At 34.7% G+C, this 25316-nt stretch overlaps 1 protein-coding gene across 4 annotated transcripts in view; it reads right to left on the reverse strand.

Annotated features, from left to right (window-relative positions):
• LOC149777926 (uncharacterized) overlaps positions 1 to 25316 on the reverse strand; it is a 53274-nt gene extending 27958 nt beyond the window's left edge. For all 4 annotated transcript variants that reach the window (XM_089939040.1, XM_089939041.1, XM_089939039.1 and 1 more), the window contains exons 1-7: positions 25155 to 25316; positions 23618 to 23808; positions 20091 to 20213; positions 19417 to 19507; positions 18091 to 18241; positions 13668 to 13720; positions 1380 to 1481 (exon numbers count right to left, since the gene is read on the reverse strand). In XM_089939040.1, coding sequence (XP_089795166.1) covers positions 1380 to 1481; positions 13668 to 13720; positions 18091 to 18241; positions 19417 to 19507; positions 20091 to 20213; positions 23618 to 23701 — 604 coding nt within the window. In that variant the 5' untranslated portion in view covers positions 23702 to 23808; positions 25155 to 25316. The remainder of the gene's footprint in view (positions 1 to 1379; positions 1482 to 13667; positions 13721 to 18090; positions 18242 to 19416; positions 19508 to 20090; positions 20214 to 23617; positions 23809 to 25154) is intronic.

Here is a 25316-nt window from a genome sequence, read left to right on the forward strand (position 1 = left end):
TTAATTGGAATATTTGTGTATTGTATTTAGAAACAGCTGTTATTTTGTCTATTGATACCAGTGGATAAAATAATCATTTTCAGCATTTATCTCTTTATGAAATTTCTTCTGAAATTTCTTTTGGTGACACCCACATTTTATTAATTATTTCCACCCTACACGAAATTCGCTTCTCATACAGAGCTTTCAAAGAAATCTCTTTATGATAGATCTAACTGTAACAAAACATTACATTGTCTCACCATGTCTGTCCAAACATTCCATAGTATTTTGCAAAAAACAATATCATGTCCATTATAGAAACAAACAAAACATTCCGCATTCACAAAATATACACAATCAGCGGATTTATACAATCGACTAAAGCCTATAACTCAATGCTTTGGTGACATCAAAAGAAGGTTATGTAAATATAAGCCATTAAAAAATTTTAAGCAATGTATTTTGATAGGAAGAAAGGAAGCTACACTTATGAGTTTACTTAAGATTTAGAGTAACATGTCTTACTCATGTCTGAAAATCTTAATTAAAATGCTGGTTAGTTAGTCGAGTGGCTTTTATAAAGAACTTTAAAATATTACTCGTTATATCATGGCAAGGAAATGGGAGCTAAACGTGTTTTGTGTTTCCCAACGTCACACTGAGGCAGCGTGCCAAGGTTTCCTTGAACGGGTATCACACCCACGATCTTGCATTAGGAACCAGACTCACTAGGAAATGATCTACTGGGAACCACAAAGTTAAAATGTGAAAATGCAGGATTCGTCAGAATAATTTCAAGCACGATCTGGAATATAGTAAAGTTATTAAGTGAGGTAAAGTAAAAGGTATAAAGAAATTTTCTGAAACCTGGAGGACGTCATTTGCGACAATAATTATTCGTTTACCAGACTCTCATATCGACGAACTCGGGTTTCACTTCTTTGTTATAAAAGTAAGCTGGATGTTGATTTTATTTATTGCGACAGGATGAACATTGAATATGGTCATCAAAATAAGTTGAACGTTGAATGTTGTCCATTGTAATCAGCCGTATGGAGATTATTGCTAAAATGTGAGTTTGGATATGGAAATCTTGCCAAGTTCTTTTCAAATTTAGGCTCAGAATTTTCATTGTGAAATCTTAACCATCACACGCACTTCTTGACAACATTACTGAGTTGGGGTTTCGTCAGACCTTGAATTTTAAGGAAGCATAATGCTTTTGTATCCCCCAAATACCTCTCAAAATATTGTACACGAAATACACCTTAGTGCAGAACCATACCGTGTTATTCTGTCAAATAAACCACCTCTCCCTCTCTCTCTCTCTCTCTCTCTCACACACACACAACTGGGACAGCCTTCTGCCAGGATTTCGTCATTTGGGACTGTATCACCTTTTGCAGTGTTTCCGCCTTTTGGACCATCGCTTTCAATACATTCTTCTTCTGTTGGCATGCAAAAAGGACCAGACAGTGATGTTTTCTCAGCAGCTGATACTGAAGATAAACCAAACACAATTTTGTTCTTAAAAGATAAATGTAAAATAGATTTAAGACTAAAATAAAGAAACGATACCGCATACAGATAAATAGCATGATAATAGTTGTAGTGTGTTCAACATTGCTTAATATTCCTCTGGTATAATCCATTATCTCCGTATTATATTTTCCGGGGATTTTATCTCTTGTATATGTTAACTAAGATCATACATTGGTCTATTTTAGTACAGGAAGAATCATTTTAATCATTGTGTGTGTTTTATAGATTTTAGAAATTTTATTAAAAAAAACCACCCACCTTGTCATGACTATTATGTTTCTAATACGATACGTAATGGTTACAAACATTAAACGAATGACTTAACACTCACTATATAAAAATAGATCGCTGAAATCTCTTTCGTTTCTTGAATAGTTTAAATTAAAGTATGTTCATCATATGAAAAGGAATTTCTGCCAAGAAACAACAACATTTCTCCATGAATGTATCTAGATGATATTGATGATCTAAGCGAGTGTCCATCTGATATCAAATTTACAAAGCGAGTAAACTGAAGAGTATTAAAATAGTGAGGATAGAAAGAACGGACCCACTTAAAAAAGTTTAAAATCAAACTTTAAAAACCAATTTAAAATTTAAAGAATGGTATTATATTTACATTGGATTCTCCTTGTACTTGTATTTTAACAATAATGTATCCGTTCTTTTTTCTTTGAACGAATTCCTTTCTAAATATAAAAGAATACTTATCTTTGTAACTAACGTCTGAATAAACTGCATTACTTAATATTAAATATTTTTGACAACTGCAATCTACTGACCTAACACATGACTGCTACTAGCGTTGTAACTAACGTCTGAATAAACTGCATTACTTAACATTAAATCGTTTTGACAACTGCAATCCACTGACCTAACACATGACTGCTACTAGCGTTGTAACTAACGTCTGAATAAACTGCATTACTTAACATTAAATCCTTTTGATAATAGCAATCCACTGACCTAACACATGACTGCTACTAGCGTTGTAACTAACGTCTGAATAAACTGCATTACTTAACATTAAATCCTTTTGATAATTGCAATCCACTGACCTAACACATGACTGCTACTAGCGTTGTAACTAACGTCTGAATAAACTGCATTACTTAATATTAAATCCTTTTGACAACTGCAATTTACTGACCTAACACATGACTGCTACTAGCGTTGTATCTAACGTCTGAATAAACTGCATTACTTAACATTAAATCCTTTTGATAATTGCAATCCACTGACCTAACACATGACCGCTACCAGCGTTGTAACTAACGTCTGAATAAACTGCATTACTTAATTAAATCGTTTTGACAACTGCAATCTACTGACCTAACACATGACTGCTACTAGCGTTGTAACTAACGTCTGAATAAACTGCATTACTTAACATTAAATCCTTTTGATAACTGCAATCCACTGACCTAACACATGACTGCTATTAGCATTGTAACTAACGTCTGAATAAACTGCATTACTTAATTAAATCGTTTTGACAACTGCAATCTACTGACCTAACACATGACTGCTACTAACGTTGTAACTAACGTCTGAATAAACTGCATTACTTAACATTAAATCCTTTTGATAACTGCAATCCACTGACCTAACACATGACTGCTACTAGCGTTGTAACTAACGTCTGAATAAACTGCATTACTTAACATTAAATCCTTTTGATAATTGCAATCTACTGACCTAACACATGACCGCTACCAGCGTTGTAACTAACATCTGAATAAACTGCATTACTTAACATTAAATCCTTTTGATAATTGCAATCCACTGACCTAACACATGACTGCTACCAGCGTTGTAACTAACGTCTGAATAAACTGCATTACTTAATATTAAATCCTTTTGACAACTGCAATCTACTGACCTAACACATGACTGATATTAGCATTGTAACTAACGTCTGAATAAACTGCATTACTTAATTAAATCGTTTTGACAACTGCAATCTACTGACCTAACACATGACTGCTACTAGCGTTGTAACTAACGTCTGAATAAACTGCATTACTTAACATTAAATCCTTTTGATAATTGCAGTCTACTGACCTAACACATGACTGCTACCAGCGTTGTAACTAACATCTGAATAAACTGCATTACTTAACATTAAATCCTTTTGATAATTGCAATCTACTGACCTAACACATGACCGCTACTAGCGTTGTAACTAACGTCTGAATAAACTGCATTACTTAACATTAAATCCTTTTGATAATAGCAATCCACTGACCTAACACATGACTGCTACTAGCGTTGTAACTAACGTCTGAATAAACTGCATTACTTAACATTAAATCCTTTTGATAATTGCAATCTACTGACCTAACACATGACTGCTACTAGCGTTGTAACTAACGTCTGAATAAACTGCATTACTTAACATTAAATCCTTTTGATAATTGCAATCCACTGACCTAACACATGACTGCTACTAGCATTGTAACTAACGTCTGAATAAACTGCATTACTTAATTAAATCGTTTTGACAACTGCAATCTACTGACCTAACACATGACTGCTACTAGCGTTGTAACTAACGTCTGAATAAGCTGCATTACTTAACATTAAATCCTTTTGACAACTGCAATCTACTGACCTAACACATGACTGCTATTAGCATTGTAACTAACGTCTGAATAAACTGCATTACTTAATTAAATCGTTTTGACAACTGCAATCTACTGACCTAACACATGACTGCTACTAACGTTGTAACTAACGTCTGAATAAACTGCATTACTTAACATTAAATCCTTTTGATAACTGCAATCCACTGACCTAACACATGACTGCTACTAGCGTTGTAACTAACGTCTGAATAAACTGCATTACTTAATATTAAATCCTTTTGACAACTGCAATCTACTGACCTAACACATGACTGATATTAGCATTGTAACTAACGTCTGAATAAACTGCATTACTTAATTAAATCGTTTTGACAACTGCAATCTACTGATCTAACACATGACTGCTACTAGCGTTGTAACTAACGTCTGAATAAACTGCATTACTTAACATTAAATCCTTTTGATAATTGCAATCTACTGACCTAACACATGACTGCTACTAGCGTTGTAACTAACATCTGAATAAACTGCATTACTTAATATTAAATCCTTTTGATAACTGCAATCCACTGACCTAACACATGACTGCTACTAGCGTTATAACTAACGTCTGAATAAACTGCATTACTTAACATTAAATCCTTTTGATAATTGCAGTCTACTGACCTAACACATGACTGCTACCAGCGTTGTAACTAACATCTGAATAAACTGCATTACTTAACATTAAATCCTTTTGATAATTGCAATCTACTGACCTAACACATGACCGCTACCAGCGTTGTAACTAACATCTGAATAAACTGCATTACTTAACATTAAATCCTTTTGATAATTGCAATCCACTGACCTAACACATGACTGCTACTAGCGTTGTAACTAACGTCTGAATAAACTGCATTACTTAACATTAAATCCTTTTGATAATAGCAATCCACTGACCTAACACATGACTGCTACTAGCGTTGTAACTAACGTCTGAATAAACTGCATTACTTAATATTAAATCCTTTTGACAACTGCAATCTACTGACCTAACACATGACTGCTACTAGCGTTGTAACTAACGTCTGAATAAACTGCATTACTTAATATTAAATCCTTTTGATAATTGCAATCCACTGACCTAACACATGACTGCTACTAACGTTGTAACTAACGTCTGAATAAACTGCATTACTTAACATTAAATCCTTTTGATAATTGCAATCCACTGACCTAACACATGACTGCTACTAACGTTGTAACTAACGTCTGAATAAACTGCATTACTTAACATTAAATCCTTTTGATAATTGCAATCCACTGACCTAACACATGACTGCTACCAGCGTTGTAACTAACGTCTGAATAAACTGCATTACTTAACATTAAATCCTTTTGACAACTGCAATCTACTGACCTAACACATGACTGCTACTAGCGTTGTAACTAACGTCTGAATAAACTGCATTACTTAACATTAAATCCTTTTGATAATTGCAATCCACTGACCTAACACATGACTGCTACTAGCGTTGTAACTAACGTCTGAATAAACTGCATTACTTAACATTAAATCCTTTTGATAACTGCAATCCACTGACCTAACACATGACTGCTACTAGCGTTGTAACTAACGTCTGAATAAACTGCATTACTTAATTAAATCGTTTTGACAACTGCAATCTACTGACCTAACACATGACTGCTACTAACGTTGTAACTAACGTCTGAATAAACTGCATTACTTAACATTAAATCCTTTTGATAACTGCAATCCACTGACCTAACACATGACTGCTACTAGCGTTGTAACTAACGTCTGAATAAACTGCATTACTTAATATTAAATCCTTTTGACAACTGCAATCTACTGACCTAACACATGACTGATATTAGCATTGTAACTAACGTCTGAATAAACTGCATTACTTAATTAAATCGTTTTGACAACTGCAATCTACTGACCTAACACATGACTGCTACTAGCGTTGTAACTAACGTCTGAATAAACTGCATTACTTAACATTAAATCCTTTTGATAATTGCAATCTACTGACCTAACACATGACTGCTACTAGCGTTGTAACTAACATCTGAATAAACTGCATTACTTAATATTAAATCCTTTTGATAACTGCAATCCACTGACCTAACACATGACTGCTACTAGCGTTATAACTAACGTCTGAATAAACTGCATTACTTAACATTAAATCCTTTTGATAATTGCAACCCACTGACGTAACACATGACTGCTACCAGCGTTGTAACAAACGTCTAAATAAACTGCATTACTTAACATTAAATCCTTTTGATAATTGCAACCCACTGACCTAACACATGACTGCTACTAGCGTTGCGTAATACACATCATAACTTTGTGATAAATGAAAAGTACGCTGGCCTTCTGCAAAACGCGATGGACTGACAGTAAAATAGATGGTTTTAGTAAACAAAACATGGAAGCGAGCTTGTCCAATCAAGATTACTGGATTTATTACTTAACACTCTTTTAAATCGCAGGAAAGTTAGAAATCAGCAATAGCTTTTGAATTTCGTGAGAAGATTATTCAGAGGATATGCTTTGTTGGTGATTTGATTTTACGCAAGGCCAGGGCAATAACGAATAGCATCTGCATCGCATAAAATCAGGCCAACTTGGCGAGAAACTTCAGTATACATTACACAAAGCCATACAATATTTGGCAATACTCTGGATGATGTTTTCTATAAAGAACAACTGCAGTCATGGACACTCGGTGGAGAAGAAGCAAGGAATACCAAACAATATTTAGCACAAACACACGAATGTATGCAAAGATACTGATGTTTTTCAACCAGAACAACAGTTGCTGCCCACAAGCGAGCACGAAGAAAAAGATACAGCCATGCTGTCACGAACAAAAACAGCACTCACTCTCCTGCTGAACTCGTCAGCTAAAATAATAACGCACGTGACCAAAGAACATTTTTATGGATGTCACATAAGTCATCCTAGCCAAATGGAATACGACAGATGTTCGATAATGAAATCAACAAGGAGACTGGACGAGTATTTTGGAAGGAACGTTGACCCGCAGCTCAGAAGAAAAAATCTTAAAAATGTGGTATAAAGACATATGTGAGCATTCACTATTTCCACTGACATTTTTGCAGATGACACTCATGGAAACTATCTTGGAACAGAGTACGGAAACTGCATGTTCATCGACTTACCTGACAGAACATTTCAAGGAAAATGTCAAGTTTGAACTCGTCATATATCAGTACCTGTTAAAGAGAATACCTGGAAACTGTACGATCTTCCGACTCCGGTAAAATGACACCAGACTCATATCATAATTATCACTTCGGTTCAGTACTCATAAATGTATTCCTATTGTATTAGTAGAGCATTTTTCCTAGCTAATTTTGGTAGCGATACAAAGTTAGATTTAAGCATTATTGATTTTTGATGTATAGGTAACTGTTTATTCTTTAGAATCTGAGTATTGTAGTATGGTTGTCTGATTGTATTTCTGCGACTGCAAACAGTGAATAATGAGTCATTGATGCTAATCCGGAAGTAAAACCAGTGACCCATTGCACTATACTTTGCTTACAGTTTAGCATATAAAAAAATGGCAGATAACCTATAACAAGACCTTCAATATGGGTTCATTTTTTTATGGTATTTTAGATTAATATATTATTTATTAGGATTTGGATACAGTGAACGTTCAGCAAAAGAAACAAATTTAGAGACCATATATGAAAACTATTGTGATCTGAGCCCACTATGTATTAGTTTTTAATGTGAATGTTCGTGGGATGTATTCTTGACATTTCATAAGGAAAATATACCACTGAGTGTAAGTCTGTATTTCTTGATTTGTTCTTTTTGTTCTTATATTCACATAAGCACAGAGAAACAAACATGTCATGATCTCTTATTCATCAGTCGATTGTAATAGTAGTCTCCATATTTAGTTCCAACCTCTCTCTCTCTCTCTCTCTCTCTCTCTCACACACACAGACACACACACACACACACACACACACACACACACACACCATTTATTGAATCTAGAGTAAAATACAGGTTTCGGAAAATACTTTGTCAAAAATATAGCGATCTCATTGGCTAATATGTTTCTCAAGAACTTCACAACCAAATATACTTCAGACGATTTTTGATCGTCACCGGAGACGAAAGCAATTTAACACTACACCGCTAGTTAGCTGGTGTCATTTTACAAAAATAAAAAAAATATATATATATATATATATATATATATATATAAAAAAAATAATTAAAAAAAATAATGATCCTGGCATATCAGATTTGTGATAAATGGATGAACTGAAAGTTTGATGTCAGACTCTACAAACTAGTGGTAAGTTGCCATTTCATACCATTATATTGACTTTTAGCATTGAATTGCTATATCTAATCAATACAATCTTGTGTTATTTTACAAAAAGATCGGATAATGGAATTTGATTTACCTGCAGATTCTTTGTGTCCAATTTATGATCATTTCCTCATACAAAGGATATTCCTTTTGGAGTTTTTGTAATCCTATTTTGATATTTCACTATTATTGTATTCAAATGGAAGAAGTGCCATTAAAAAGGTCTGTCTTGATTTATTTTTTAAATTAAGAATAAGATTTTAAAACATAATCTCTCCTTCTCTTACACACACACACGTCTGGAATCAAGTTTTCCACGTACCTCTGACACATTAAACAACAGTAATAATAATAATAATAATAGTTATAATAATAAAAATAATAAAAGTAATAATAATAATAATAATAATAATGGTCTGTTGGGTAAGACCACACATTCTCACTCTCTCTCTCTCTCTCTCTCTCTCTCTCTCTCTCTCAAACATCATGGAACCACTTTGATGTACTTTTAAATCCCTATATTTATCAAGGAAAACAAAATACGGCATTTGAGTTAAAGCGCAGACACACTAACATTTCCCGGCAAACACTTCTAACACTGTTACAAACAGACAGTCTCATCCTGTAGAAAAATAAACTTCCATTAGATTACAAATGCAGACAAACTACATTTCTTGCCGAAAAGGAATCAAGATGGTACAAATAGACATACATATCCCAAGAAAACAAAAGCAAAGCAAAACAAAAAATCCCACAAACGAAAACACAGCAAACAATAAAAAAAACAAAAATAACAAATAATAAACAAACAAATAAAAAGCCTGGTAAACAAATTTTAAGTTGACATTTCATATATAAAAGCTCCCCACACATTTCTTGCCAAATATAACATATTCCAAATAAACGCTCTTACTGTGAAGAAAGAAAGAAAAGAAAAAAACGTTTGAGCCAGATTTTAAGATTACATTTCCAGTTCAGACAAACTCAGATATTTTGCCAAAATAGAACCAACGTGTTACAAATAGACAGATCCATCATGTGAAAAATAAAAGGAAAGCCATGAATCATCTTTAACAATTACACTTTCAGCGCAGACGAACTCAAAACAGAACAAACATGCGGTGACCCCCAACCCCACATGAACACATTTTATTACATTTCCAGTGCAAACTAGAACCAAATACATTTCCAGCTAACCATCTTCCTCCCTCTATTTCTTTTCTCTTTATCTCTTACACATATAAAGAATAAAATGTTATTGATGATGATGATGTTGATAATGATAATGATAATGATGGTGTTGGTAATGTTAATTCCCATTCCCCCATAATCCTTCAAAACCAGCTACCTAATGTTAATTACCATTTCACCATAATCCTGCAAAACAGCCTCCTAATTTAATTTATATTGTCCCAATACTTCGCAGAACTTCTGAGGATTCATTCAGTTTTAGGTTACATATCCTGTTATAGGCCAGAGAACTCCACACACGATAAATCTACATTTCTGTTAGAGGACCGACAAACACCAACCTATTACATATCCCTCCAAACTGACATGTTACAAGCATACACACGTATCTCTCTCTCTCTCTCTCTCTCTCTCTCATTAAAAAGCCATATTGATATACTGATGTACTTTCATCAGGAAACTAGTATCTCCCGTCAGAAACATCTAACACTGTTACAAAACGCCAAACTCATTTTGTAAAAAGAAAACAAAAGAAGAAAAAGAAAAAAAAAAATGAAAATATTTTTTTGGATATTTCCAGTTTAGACAAACATTTCTCGCCAAAATAGCAGGAATAAGTTACAAGAAGACATACCTACTCATCTTTCTCTCTGCCTGACTTTGTCTGTCTGTCTTTCTCTGTCTCTCACTCTCTCTATCACGCAAAACGAAATCACATCAATGTATCTTTATTTCCACGTATTTAGGAACCAAAATCATAAAACGGCATTCCATTTAGTTTGCAGAGAAACCCACATTTCCTGCCACTTAAATCCTACATTGTTACAAACATAGATATTCATCTTGTGAAAACAAATATGGACCAAGATGGCGGCCTAATATCCAAACACATAGACACCTTTAGTACGCATTCCTTGTCCAACAAGCGAATTCCGATGACACCTATTTCGTCCTACTATACTAATATTGGTTAAACAGGTTAATCTATATTCAATGAAAACGAAAAAGAGGAAATCTTATTGCAGACAACTACATGTAAAGGCAGAGCGTAGATGACTTTTCTGGAGCGGCTTGCGACGATGTCGTTCAGCAGGAGCAATTGTATTTTCACGATCTGTTTATCTACACACTGTGCAAGATTCTCTGGCTTTTACTTCATCCCGATGGTATAAACGTTCATCACATATCATCTCATTTGGGTATATTTTTTGGAAACTCTTCTTGATTCAAAGTTTATGGATGGGTTGAAATTGTCTATTGGAAACAATTTGTCTAAGAAATCTGCATTGTTGATTGTGTACTTTTGCGAATAACTGCTATAACTTCCTTGTATAAAAGTTTGATGAAGTTTAAAAGTCACTTCAATATATATGTGATCATGATTACCTTTCATCTTGTTCAAAAACATAAAGTAACATGTAGTCTTGTACATTATATTTGAGTTTCAGTAGTTTTAAATGCAGTTTCAATCAACTTCAGATTTTTTCATTTTTTTATGTTTCACTGGCACAGTAATGTCATGTATTGCACTGCTATGGGTCTTTGTGTACATTTAAGTCAACTTATCACGCTTGTCGTGTTGACCATTTTGTTGTTTTATTGCTGGTGTTTTTGGATGCACTTTCACTTTGTACAAAACATTCGAATACTGTACATCTTATAACTCTTGCATGCTCTAATGCAACGTGTTTCCACATGCCATATTTTATTGTAACGGGTGGGTCTGGTCGTTTGGGTTTAGATGGCTCTGTTGATAGAGCGCTCATCTGGAGTTGGGGAGGTTCCGGGTTTGAATCCCGGTCCGCCCGTGCATTTTTCCCCTATTACATTTGGCGTTGTGAGCAGGATTTCACATATGCACTTCCAACAGGCTAAGGAGGGTACTGTTAAGTGGAAGTTGGGCTTTGAAACATAAGGACCTGTCTCAAGAATGCAGGGAGAATGTGTAACCGGTGGGGCTGGCGTGTCGGCTCACGTGGTAGATCGCCCGACTGGAGCCTGGAGATTCTGGGTTCGAGCCCCGGTCTGGCAGTTAATGTTTCCCTCTAGATACTCATAATCTTCAAAAACACAAAGTATCCATAGTCCTAATACTGCTAAGTATTGTTATTCGTCCGAATTCAACCTTGATAGTGTCGTTTGCAGAGGAGAAAATGTTGCTGGAAACAACTCTTGAACCATTGGACGCCTTTTGGTAGAGCCATCGGAAGACAATTATATGTACCTTTAGTGCAAATTTTCTTTGATACCAATCATTGATGCTATTATATTCTATTTGTCTGTTATGAACAAGTGAGCGTAGCGTATAAAATAAAGTCATACAAGTTCAGGAAAGTTAGCTATTCTACTTAGATTCATTTAGTGTAGATATCTTCAAGATCGATTTGCTTACATAATAATATATACATTGCGCTAACAATTGTTCAGAAGCGTGTCAGATGGATAGAAAGAAAACTGTCAATATGTTTGAGTGTAAAGATATTTCATTTTTTTTCCAGGCGTGTTGGACAGATATACTATGAAAAAAAGAGTGCCTTATATTTAATAGTCCTCTATGCTGGCACTCACAGGACCTTTGACTCTGGAGATCAATGGTCCTCAATGCCCTTTGGTCATGGCATGGTTTACTCTGGTGGCAAATGGACCTCAATGTTCTTTGTTCAAGGTATGTTTGACTGTGGGGACCATTGGGCCTCAATGTCCTGTGGTCAAGGCATGGTTGACTCTGGAGATCAATGACCAAACTTTTCTCTGGTCAAGGCATAGATGACTTTGGAGATTTTTTGACAACCGATATTGACCTGGATCTTTGATCAAGATATGCAGTTTTGAACATATCATAATGTGTACAAACTGTTATATTATTACAACACTGACCATAATAGTGACCTCTGATCCGTAGGTTCTGGAATTTATAGGATTCTTTTTTGCCACAAGTACAATTAATACACAAACTTTGATAAGGATCCAAGCAATGATATTGTGAGGAAACACTGTTTCTTCTTTCAGTCACAGTGGCATTGATATTTGAACATGAGCTTTTCCTACCCGTTATCCCGATATGTAAGTCATCTACAGAGACTGAACGAAATTAGTAACAAATAAACGGGGGGTTGGCAGGGAGAGGAGGGGGTGGGTGGGCAACATCGTAGCATATAAAAATCGGTGTGCAGAACAAAATATATATGTATTATTTTCCTGGAAAGATAGATACAATATAAATAACGATCCCCCGAAAGACTGAACTAAAAGAAACGTAATAAATTATCAAGTGACCTTGACTTTGGTTCTAGCGTAGAACAAGTGGATAGACTTCTGCCTTATTTGACTTTGAAAACTTTCCGCTCTACTCAACGAAAAGAATAGAGTGTTGTAATGAAATCGAATGTATGTAAAATATTAGTGGTCCAGACATGTTCTCGTTGTTTCTTTGAAACAAGTGTTGTTAATTATAAACATTCTTGGGATAGGGCATTTTAAATTTTTATTTAAATTATTTTATCAAGACCTGAAATATCATGATCCACAGCTAAAACATCATCATATTAGTCCACCGAGTTTGAGATATGCTTCTTTTGAAAAGAGAGAGAGAGAGAGAGAGTGAGTTTAACAAAAATAGAGCTATTACTTTTCATTAGCATTTATTAGTCATACAGGATTTTTAAATTTTGATTTTAAAATTGTTACCTGCTCTTGCTCTCTTTCTATACTCTCCTTTCCATCCGTCCCCCCCCCCACTACTTATTGCATATCAAAAGCTGTTGACGACCAGTGTCATGTTTTATCATTCAAAGCATTTTCTTATCCTTAAAGTTTACATCGAACTGACAAGAGCTTTATCCCCTAATGTTATGGATTTTATATCCCTCTGATGTTTTTTTGTGATGGTGGTAACTGTTACGCACAGCGTGTCATACTATTTTATAACCTAAATTTGATAGAAATGATGGCGGGAAACCGTACGTGATAAGTAAAAATACGCTACCTAAATAAATGAACCTCTTCTTGCAGTATAGTGTCATGCTATCAGAAATGTTCCTGAAATGAATGGGAAACATTTTAGTAAGACACATAACTCTCAGTATACTACAGGATCTGTTCTTGTTTGTCTTGCACATGTGTACCCCATTCCTTATGTTTGCTTTCTGAATCAGGATAGTTTTATCATAGGATTATTGGTTGATGATCAATCAAAGAATATGCCATGATGTGCCATTAAAATAAAACAGATTCCATGTATGTATGTATGTATGTATGTATGTATGTATGTATGTATATGTATGTATATTTATGTATGTATGTATCAATGATTGACTATATCAGAGATTAGGTCAAAGTTGGCAGATTTAGCTATAGACGTACGTACGTACGTACGTATGTATGTATGTGTGTGTGTGTGTATGTATGTATGTATCAACGATTGACTCTATATCAGAGAATATGTCAAAGTTGGCAGATTTAGAATAGCACAAAATCTTCCAACACAAGAAATAATCAAATTACAAAGTTAAATACTAATGTCGCGTTAACCAACTCATTTGCATAATGATTCATCTAATTAGTACAATTACATCGCTTTTCCTCAAGGAATGTCAAAACTGATAATGTATAGACTGGTATCGCACTAACTTTGTGTAAACATTTGACGAATGCTGATAATGAAACAAGAAATGCAAGTACATGCCGTGTCTATTGTTAAATTATTAACCATTACCTTTAAAGTCATAAAGGCAAGGATGATTGCTTTAGCTTCCGGAATACCTATGATGTTACTGTAATACTTTTTATTATATGCTCATTTTTTTTCTCCGTTAACTTTGCATTGTCAGAATCGTTTAGTATTTTACGATATTGAACTCACGTGCAATTGATATTGAACTCACGTGAATAAAAGAACTAACAAAACAATGGACGCAGACGCAAGCACTTTTGATTTAAATTATTTGTTTGTGGATGAAGTAATCCAACTGAATGAACTAAAGCAGAACGTTTCGTGCACTGCCACATAACAGCTGCTTTGGTACATTCCACGTTAACTTTTTTGACACAGTGTTTCGGATTTATGCAAGCTATAGACGCCACACAGGGTCCTTACAAATAACATCCAAGTGACAATGCATAAACTGTCTTCTTTAGCTGGCTATAAGAATGGCAAAAATATACTTACAGTTTTACATCCTAAATTTTCTCAACATGTACTTTCTTAGTTCTGTAAATCCGAATTACATGAGCCATGTCATGGGTTCTCAAGCTTGGGTACGCATTTTGAAATTGTACTGTAATTTCCACTATATTCCAAGTGCAATTACATCCTCCTTACTGCACTCAAGATGAAATAAACATTATATTCCATAGCGTCTTTTTGATCATTGCAATTGAAAGTCTTCATATTTATCCCACATTATAATTTCAAACATTCAATTGCAGAACAGAAAAACACTTGCAGATGTCAACAGTACGCTGCTCCGTCGCCGCTGAAATCCGATGTACATCATGTAGAATTGGCACATACATTCGCCCATAATCAAGAAAATTCAGAAACGACAAAAAAAAAAAAAAAAAATGCCAAAATCTATTCATTCCAGATCAAATGGAAAAGTTGTTGCAATGAGCATTCATTCACAGTATGACTCCAATTTTCAATTTTAAGCAGACCAAATCGCCATTTTCTTTTGAAAATTATGTTTAGCGCGCGACCAAGTTAAAATTTATCTGAGCGGAGTTATGTGAGCATTAACACTGTTGTTGTTGTGTAATGATGAACCTGCGCTTGTAAATTTAGTTCGGAATACCGCATACATTCAGTTACTTTGTTTCATGCAGTGTATTTTAATTTACATAATTAAGCCTTAGGTAGAATTGAACAAATGAGCATATAATAAAAAGGTTACTGCATTTGTATGGGAAAATATGAACTCGTTTTGTCGGATGGATACATTGCATTCCCAAGGTCGTGCAGTATTTCCATCCGAAAAACTCGTTCATGTTTTCACATACAAATACAGTAACCTACAATCTACTGCTGATATATATATATATATATATATATATATATATATATATATATATATATATATATATATATATATATATATATATATATATATATATATATAATATGCATAGCATGTACGATGTATCAATGATATACCCCGAGATGTATACATTTTTCATTTAAAGGAAACGAGGCTTTTAATTAAAAATTTATACAACGAGTGGTATTTCATTGATACAGCGTACATACTATACATATATTTTATTTATATCACATACAAATACACATATTTGCACTTGAAATGGAGTTACGATATGCTACTGACAACTGTGTATTGACCAAGTGAATGAACTCCTCACATCCCTGCGAATGTGTCCGCTCCTAATGTAGTTCTACGATTTTTCTTTTGTTTTTCACAATCATATATGAAAATTTATAAGTTGATTGTTTTCTTGTTCAGTTTCTATTTTTATTCAAATTTATTAAATCAATATAAGACACTCGTGATTTAAATATGAAATATGGTTTTTATGAAGAAAGTTGTGCACGGTTAGTTTCTTTTACACTGAACTGTCAAGCAGTCACGTACTGGCGTATGGAAATTAGCATGGAATAGAAAGTAAGTGAAATGACGAACCAGCTAGAGGTAATTAAAATATTTTAATATATTGACAGTTCATCTAAGTTATTATTCTACTGAAATGAACATTTCTAAAGCCTATAAAATTCTCTCTCTCTCTCTCTCTCTCTCTCTCTCTCCCTTTAGATGTCTTGACTAACATTACCATCATTAATAGGTCCAGAGACATCGTCGTATGACACAAGCGAAAATCCCCAACGCTCGTATTTTCATGGATTTACGCACGTATCTGGTTACGATAATCCAAAGGGGGGGGGGAGACGGGGGGAGCCATTTGGACATATTTTTTTTAATAATTAATAATCGATTTTTAGAACATTATAATAGATTTAAGAAACAACAACAAAGGATTAAAACACAGTACAGTATGTGTTCCTCGAAACCGAAAAATTTAACAAATAGGCCTAGTGTCACTGGCTATTGCAACTATGTATCGTTGATAATATGAACACTGTAGATAGATCCCAAGGAAAGCCGTTACGACGAATCAGATTACTGTAGGTTACTTGGTACAAGTTCAGTTTTAATGTTTTCGTCCTGCGCAATGCTTTTCTCTCTCACTCCAGATTTGTACTTATTTTGTCATTTACGCACCAGAGGGGAATGGATAAAAGAAAGGATTCCGATAAAATTGTGTACCATTTAATATCATTTAGAAAACATGGACTATTAATACTTTTTATAGTTATTTTCATATGTCGTTTATGAATGAGTAGAAATTTATCTTTGATCTATAGGCCTGCGGATGAAAGAATGTTTATATGTTCGTATTATTGCGCCATGGGCGGATCACAATTGATATACCAATAGTATTGGTATATCAATTTGCTTTATACCAACACTTTATGTGAATAAAAGAAAATGGCAACAACACTATAAAAGGAATGTAAAACCACCCCATGCGTTTCAGTCATTTCTCAAGGGCGCATAGCTACAAGCGATGATTGTTCGAAGGATACACACACACACACACACACACACACACACACACGCACGTAATTAATTATTAATTTACAGAATTTACTTGATTCTTAGCTTATACATATTTACAGTAACGACACAATTAGAACAAAGGAACCTAATTAATAACTAATCAAGTTCGTTATCAATTAAAAAATTGGGCCATTTATAGGGTTGTTGACAACTGTCCACTTTAAATTTATCAAGGACACAGTACTGTTTTCAACTGGCGATTCCTTAAAACTTGTAAATGTCGTGTTGTAAGGCAGTATTATCAAGTTGTGTTGTGACTGATTAAAAGAATTAATAAAGTAAAATAATTACATGCCTTTTTACGCTGATGTTTTTTTTTTTGGGGGGGGGTCTAAGAAAGAGGATATGTAGATTTGAGAAAGCGAATTAATGACAGGAAAATTTGATTTTTGAAATCTGGGAATTTCTTGTTATCTATGCGCGAGGCATTTCCCGTTTTGATTCTTCCTTATTTACGCTACTAGACTGGATTATTCGCAGCTGGCTTCTTTAGAGCTGATCCTATTTTTTGTGCTCCATTTTGAGTCAGTAAGTTAATATCGTTGAACCGAGAGAGAGAGAGAGAGAGAGAGAGAGAGAGAGAAAGAGAGAGAGAGAGATGAGATAGACAGACAGGCAGATAGATAGATAGATAGATAGATAGATAGATAGATAGATAGATAGATAGACAGATAGATAGATAGATTTTTTTCTTTGCAAATAGATAAATAATACAATTTTCCGATCAGAGGGTGGCAGGGTAGATTGAGGTTTCTGGGAAATATCTGTGCAATTTGTTACCCGATTCGTGTATAGGATCCGCTGTCCTCTCTCCTTCGTTGTGCTTGCGATTCTTTGGAGGGACATATCACTAAGCTGTCAATTATCCATTCGTATCCGGATGGTTTCATTATTTGCAGAAACATCACTCTGTCTTGGAGAACATCTTCACCTTGTTCAAAAATGTATGCAGAAGAAGGTTACTGACAACCAATCATACACTGTCCTATTTCGGAGAAAAGTAATTTTTGCATAGTTGTGTTTATTACATAAAACAGAGTATCTTCTTAAGTAGCAAGAAATAACATCGTTGTGCAAGCCATGTGATCAGTATCAGTAAAAATTATATTCCAACATTTAAAAAAAAGAAAATCCCAGGATCAGTATATTTCATCATATTCAAAAAATCAAGCAATAAGCTAATCTAAGTGCATTTAGCTGTCTGTTGTTCAAATTCCATAGACACACATAATCATTATGTCCATAGTAGACCGCTCAGGTGGCCTAAGCGATCTGAGCGTCCGCCTCGAATGCGGGAGGTCAAGGGTTCGAACCCCGGCCAAGTCATGCCAAAGACATATACAAATGGAAATAGCAGCTGCCTCGCTTGGCACCAAGTATTAAGAGTTTGCATTAGGACTGGTCGGGCTGGCGTCTATGCTAGACATCACTACAGATCTGCGCACTACAGACATCGTAGCGATGTGGCTGGAAAATTGTTCATAGTACAGTTTTCGAATCACAGTATCTGGTCTGTGATGCGAGAAAAGATTAAGACATACGGGTATAATACATCATGTTTTATTAAAACTTATTTTTTGTAGGTTATTTTTTCTAAACAATTAAAACTTGTCAAAGATTTAATGGACAACTTCGTATTATGTGATGTCATAATGATTTGATAACACATTTTCAGCCATGGACTGTTTCTTCATTGTATAGTCTCAAAAAAATCCTTATGTCGTTGGGATATAAAAATGAAGGCTAAATTTGGTCCTGTCTCATTTTCCCATTCGCAATTAATGAGTGCTAGTCTCCCCCCCCCCCCCCGGCAGTCAATTTTGACAATTTGGTGTTTTCACTGAAAGTAAGTTGATCAAATGCGTAATGAATGAACAATACAATATATATATATATATATATATATATATATATATATATATATATATATATATATATATATATATATATATATATATATATATATATATATATATATATATATTCTCGTAAACCGTTCTACCCAAACAGATATGAATATTACAGAATACACCCACGACAAAAGCACGTTTATCGAGCTATACAGTCGGTTCAGAGGCTTTTACATGTTGAAAAGAAAATACGTACCGGTATCACGTGTTTTGGGGAGGAGAGTATATTGGGGTGGGGCTTTCTTGCAAGTGCCGAGTATCTTTACATCTGTCAATACTTCGTCATCCTATACAAAGCAAAGAAAATTAAATGACATATCTGACTATTGTATTTACATCCACGTGACAAAAAAAGTTCAGATAGAGCAGCCAGTTAGGAGAACGTGCAGAATCAGCAATTTGGTCAAGAGTGACATTCGTCACAGAAATCAAACCTTACCCAAAGATTTTTGTCTTAAGTCACTATCGTGCGCTTTCATATTGGATGTACATACAATCTGTTCTAATTTTTTCAGAAGTCACAACAATTATTATAGTTTATTGTACAGCTGTCATTCATGGCGTTAACTGCAATTATTGTTTTACAGCATGATTTTTCATTTTATGAATTATTTTTTGTATGCCTCATTTAAGTTTATAAGATAGTGAAACAGCAAACTTTAAGACTCCTCTCGAATGTGGAGAATGGTGATGGGAACCATTGTGGTTCAAATTGTTGTTCTCAAATTCCGTCTTAACACTGAGAAACTTCGCTTCTGTTGCACCAATAATGAAATATTCCTACTTTTTCTAAATTCAATAGCATTTTATTAATCAAAACAACAACAACAACAAAAATCACACAACATTAAAACAGAATGGAGAACTGACCAGTTGTTCTAATCCATATGCGATACAGATGAAACGTTTTCTGGGACGACCTTCGAGACCGATCCCAATTTCAAACCCGGTTTCAGCCTCTACAGTGTCATTAACGCTATGTTTTGTCGGTACCTGGTGGAAAAAAATATTGAAATACTACAAACACGTATCTATCTAATGTTTCTCTTCTATAAAATATGTTTCTATCAATAAATCTATCTACATAATTACCAATATCACAACTTATCTACTGATTCAAAATATATTTGTGAAACTAGTTCTAGCATTTACTGGCCTCAGGGCACATTTATGAAATGCAAACGCAAGGAAAAGAATGAACACAAAACATAATGTTAATATTCTAAAACTCTCCATGTTTTTTTCTAGTTAAACTATACTAAGAAGTCAAAACATAAATCGAGAAGATAGCAAAACTGCAAAAGAATGTTTGTCTCGCCTGCTCTTCCGAGACCAATTCCTGATATCCTGAATATTCACTGGCGCGTGAAAGTAGGCCACTGTTGGCTCATTTTGCCTGTGTCGAGTAGTATCATCCGCGATGAATATCTAATGTATTGTGATTGTACGTGCAACAGTGTCAGCGAAACTAAGCTAAGTACCGAAAATAAATTTATGATGCCTACACCAACAGTAATATCTCACGCTAGACAAAAAGGAAAATATACGATAATATCTGTATTGTACCTTCAACGTTACTTCTGCTTGGTTCAGACTGATAACAGCCTATTTACTACCCACTGACTAATCAAAAAATTTAACTTTCTCTAAATTTTGAATATCCGGATTACTATGAGGAGACGAAGTTTTAAGTTATTTTTAGGAGAACTCCAACACTTGTTTCTAGATAAGATAATTTCAATGTTTACATGGAATCATGAACTTCTACTTTAACAGCCGAAGCTGTTCGAATATGTAAACATTATCCCTGTGCGCTATTCATAGAACTAAAAAATGACGTCACCTATTATAAAATATGGAAGTTTGACTAAAATTATCTATGCAAGTCCAAGTCTTTGACATGTACTTTATGAGGCAGAAAATTGTGTTTTTACAAGGATAACACTCTTTTTGTGTTACATGGAATTTTATACAGTAGTATACAGAAGAGTAATTAACAAAGATCGAAACATAGTACATGTTAAAGTAACAGCCTACATCCACCCTCAACATAACACACTGAACCCTAATAGTCTCACAATGCTTCTAACTAATTTGGTTTACTTTTGTACTTCACGGCACAAAAAGGCACATAGATCAATTAAGCAATAAAAATACAATCCGACTAAATCAAGTAAAATGTCACATTAAGATAAAAGGTCATGTGCGCCTGACCCTTTAATAGAAGTAAAACGCTACAGTTTCAACGAACAAAATTAGTCTCAAGAGGTCTAAGTTTCTAACCTCGCCTACGAATTCATTTTCACTTTTGTTTAAGTCTCTATATATGGTTTACAAGTATGAAATCATGTAGAGTTTCACCAGCTAAACGTAGTTTTTGTGTATTGTTGTGCCCGTGTCTTTTATGGTGCGCCGTTGATAAAATGACACTTAGGTACAGAAGGCACTGTTAGTAGTTACATCCAGCGACTTGATGTTTTTGGAAATGAGACTAGATTTCAGTCAGACGTGAATATGCAGTGTATTTGATTGTCTTGATTTTTGGTTGGGTCCATTACATTTCTATAGTTAGACAAGGTTTTAGGTCGGGAACAAATTGTCTTATAACAGCACTTAGACAAAGCGATTGAGTGCACTCTACACTGTTTAGCCAACCCTCAGTTTAGTTGTGGACTGACCGTATACAATTTGACACAGTGATTTTATCACTATTTTGTTCACACCGAGATACGAATGCGTGATGCACAATGTACTGGAAAACAACCAAAGTTATTTGCATGTCTGCCCGACGATTTAGGTCTCCTCCCGCATTCCCACTTTTTTTCTTGGCATTGTTTAACCTTTATTCGAAATGCTGTTAACACTGTTCTTTAAAAGAGTTTTTAAATCATGTCAGTGCCATGCTATTATCACAGTCGTCGTGTTTATGCGAAGGAATGCTGCTGTAACACGGCCTAACATCAAAAGTTTCAACGACGATGAAGATATCATTTTAAACATAGTTGGTATCTTTGTAAGCACTTGCGTTAAATTTTATATAGTTTGTTTGTAAAAATAAAATGTAAGGATAACCATTCAACCGGCTGTTTTCTTAAAATCACGAGAAAATGTCGCAAAGGGACGATTAATAATATTATTGGTATTATTAATATTATTATATTAATAATATTGAAGCATAAAACAAGTCTAATGAAGGTCATCCTTACCGTTTATTTATATGTCTGTCTATCTCTGTCTCTCGTATCAATGCAAACTTAACTTACTTACATTGCTCGCCATTGCGATCCCAGACCACGCTTTTATTGAATAGTAATCACGTCAATAGACGCGTTTATCTTTAATTCCGGCAAAAGACTGGGTCATAATTTCAGAGTCTATGTACATGCACTACGTCCAAAATTTATTTCCTCGAGCTTGTCACTCATAAGTAACCTCAACGTCGTCGTTCGAAACCAGGAACAAGACCTGTATCTGATTTCATAAAAATCATCACTAACGATCAGCTAGTTTCATCGTGTTATGTACACCGTTATCTTATTTACAGACACCTACATGAATATGAATATGTAAATTAAATTCGTTTTGACTCATCCTCCAATCCATTATAAAGCGTGCCGCACATTTTGCCTTAAAAAGTTTTTATTTGGCAAAGTTACTAGTTGAGAATTATTTAATCATTCAAACCATAGACATTTCAAACCACACCTCGTTCCGTCAGCGCAGACGTTTGTAATTAGGAAAAATGTTGTCGTCAACGGCGAATGCGATGTTAAAACCACACTGTTTTTTTTTAAGAATCGGGAGAGCATAAAGTAACCGTAACGTGCATAGGTAGGGCGCGGATCATCAAGCCGTTAAAAACTAAAGTCATTACACATCAACTTTAAACACCGTGCAACATACCTACCGCTATAACGGGTACAATTAAAATAAAGGGTGGCGAGCCAACAGTAACAAAGTCTCTGAATCGTAGAAAAAAAAGACTTTTTATCCTTTCTTATTACATCCCAGACATTCAACCATAATACGGTCTGAATAAAAATGGCTTAATTCAATGGGAAAGCTGCGCCACAAAATTGTAGCTAATCGTGTACAATGAACCGCTCATTCTACTGTCAAGATCATGGCGTTAACATAGCACTAGCTGTTGATGACTTCATTATTCAAGATTATCCAAGTCTGCGCGTACAGAGTATCATATGGTTTGAAATTTTCAAAGCACGAATGGACTAAATAATTATCAGTCAGAGTGTAATAATGTCATATATATATTTTTGGGGATACAAGGTTGTGTAAGATTCTTAATTGATAGGAAGTTGACTACATTGCATGGTTGTGAAGATCTTATTAGGACATTTGACGACTCATATGGAAAAGAAAAGTTAATGCTGGAATACCACGCAATATCCTTTGGGGCAGTCCGCTTTTTCAGCGACCACTACTACATCAGTTATCACTCTCTTGGCGATCACTTCATCCATTTCAATGGAGGATTCATTATCCGATCACAATCTTCCTGGAAGAAGTGTCACTAGTGCTCAGCCATGATTTAACCCTTCCGTATCACAGCCACATTTAGACGAATTATCTGAAAATACAAATACACCGTCAGTAGGAAACATGCTTACAATGTTCTGTCCTATCCGAGAGCATAGTTCATGATCAGATTTGCCAGTCCTATCGGAAGGTATACTTTGTTGATGAGATTTACTGTCGTGTCGTAGAGTATATTTCATGATCAGATTTGCTGTAAACTTCGGGCTAATTTGTGCATGTTTTTATGTACAAAATGTCATCAAGAAGCTGAATAACTCTTACATAATGTGTGCACCTATGGATCTGTATATATACAATGTAAATTAGAAAATTCCCAAGTATATGACAAACGTTACTTTGTTACCTCTAGTCATAGCCAATTAGAAATCTGCAAACAAAAATATAATTTAATTCATAAGATCTGTTTATTCAAGGTAAAGACAGCTCTTCACACGAAGCCAGCACATCATCGTCTAATTTGGCTGAAATAGTAACATTAAAAACATAACAAACATAATTTGCACAGAGCCAAGATCATATACATTCGTCTAAATGTACGTCTCCAACCCCCATATCAAACGTAACTGGGTTAATTTATTTTGTGTACACTGTCCGTAGGAAGGAACGTATTGAAGCCTGTTGAAATAATGTTTAAACTAAATTAATCGAAATTTTCAATCAAATCATGGGAAAGCCTGCCAGTAACTTCTCGGGGGTCGGTGGTTCTTCCCTCGGTTTTTGCAGGGTTCTTCCTCCACCAGTTATACTGGCCGCCATGTATAGCCTATCTTGTGCTGAAAAATGGCGTTAAACCCTAGAACAACAACAAAAAACAAACAAACAGTCAAATCATTTTGTCAAACTACGATACTTTGAATACTATGCAGGTGTCTTTGTTTGTACAAAAGCAGGTCGTCGAGAGGCTCCGCCAGGGTTTACCATTGGCGGATTGCCAGATGGGCCAGTCCGTTAATGGTCATAGCTTTAAAGCAAAAATACCATTGTGGGGTGTATTTAAACAAAAATCCAGATCTTATCTTGACTTTAATAAATTTCAGAGAAAAAAAAAATCTGCTGATCTATATAAGGAATACAACGTTTTGGTTCGATTATTTATTTTAAAAAAATCTATAATATAATTGCCCCCCTCACGAGCCTTTGTCAAATGACTTGAACGGAGTCGGTATCGCACATTCAAATAATTTTGCAATAATTATGATTTATTTATTTTCAATTGATTGATGAATTGATTTAAAATTGTATTATTTTTGATTTTCGTGTCAACTGATTGATAGCTGACAAAAAAAAATGCACGTATCATCTCGATGACACAAAAAATGGATCAAGTTAAATGAAAGCTTTAGGAAAGTTTAGGTCATAACAAGACTTGGTACTCACACAGTTAGGAATCAAAGAACACCCGAACGTTCCACTTAATTTGCTCGGGCTATTCGAAGGTTGTAGACTCAGGTCATTTTCTTTAAAAAGAGCTTCATAATGCACGTAAAGTTGCGTAACTTAAGCAGTTACTTCCGTATGTACTTTACGTTGACTATACTT

The sequence above is a fragment of the Sinohyriopsis cumingii genome, chromosome 17 (assembly GCF_028554795.1).
Source record: "Sinohyriopsis cumingii isolate HCF-2022 chromosome 17, ASM2855479v2, whole genome shotgun sequence".
NCBI lineage: Eukaryota > Metazoa > Mollusca > Bivalvia > Unionida > Unionidae > Sinohyriopsis > Sinohyriopsis cumingii.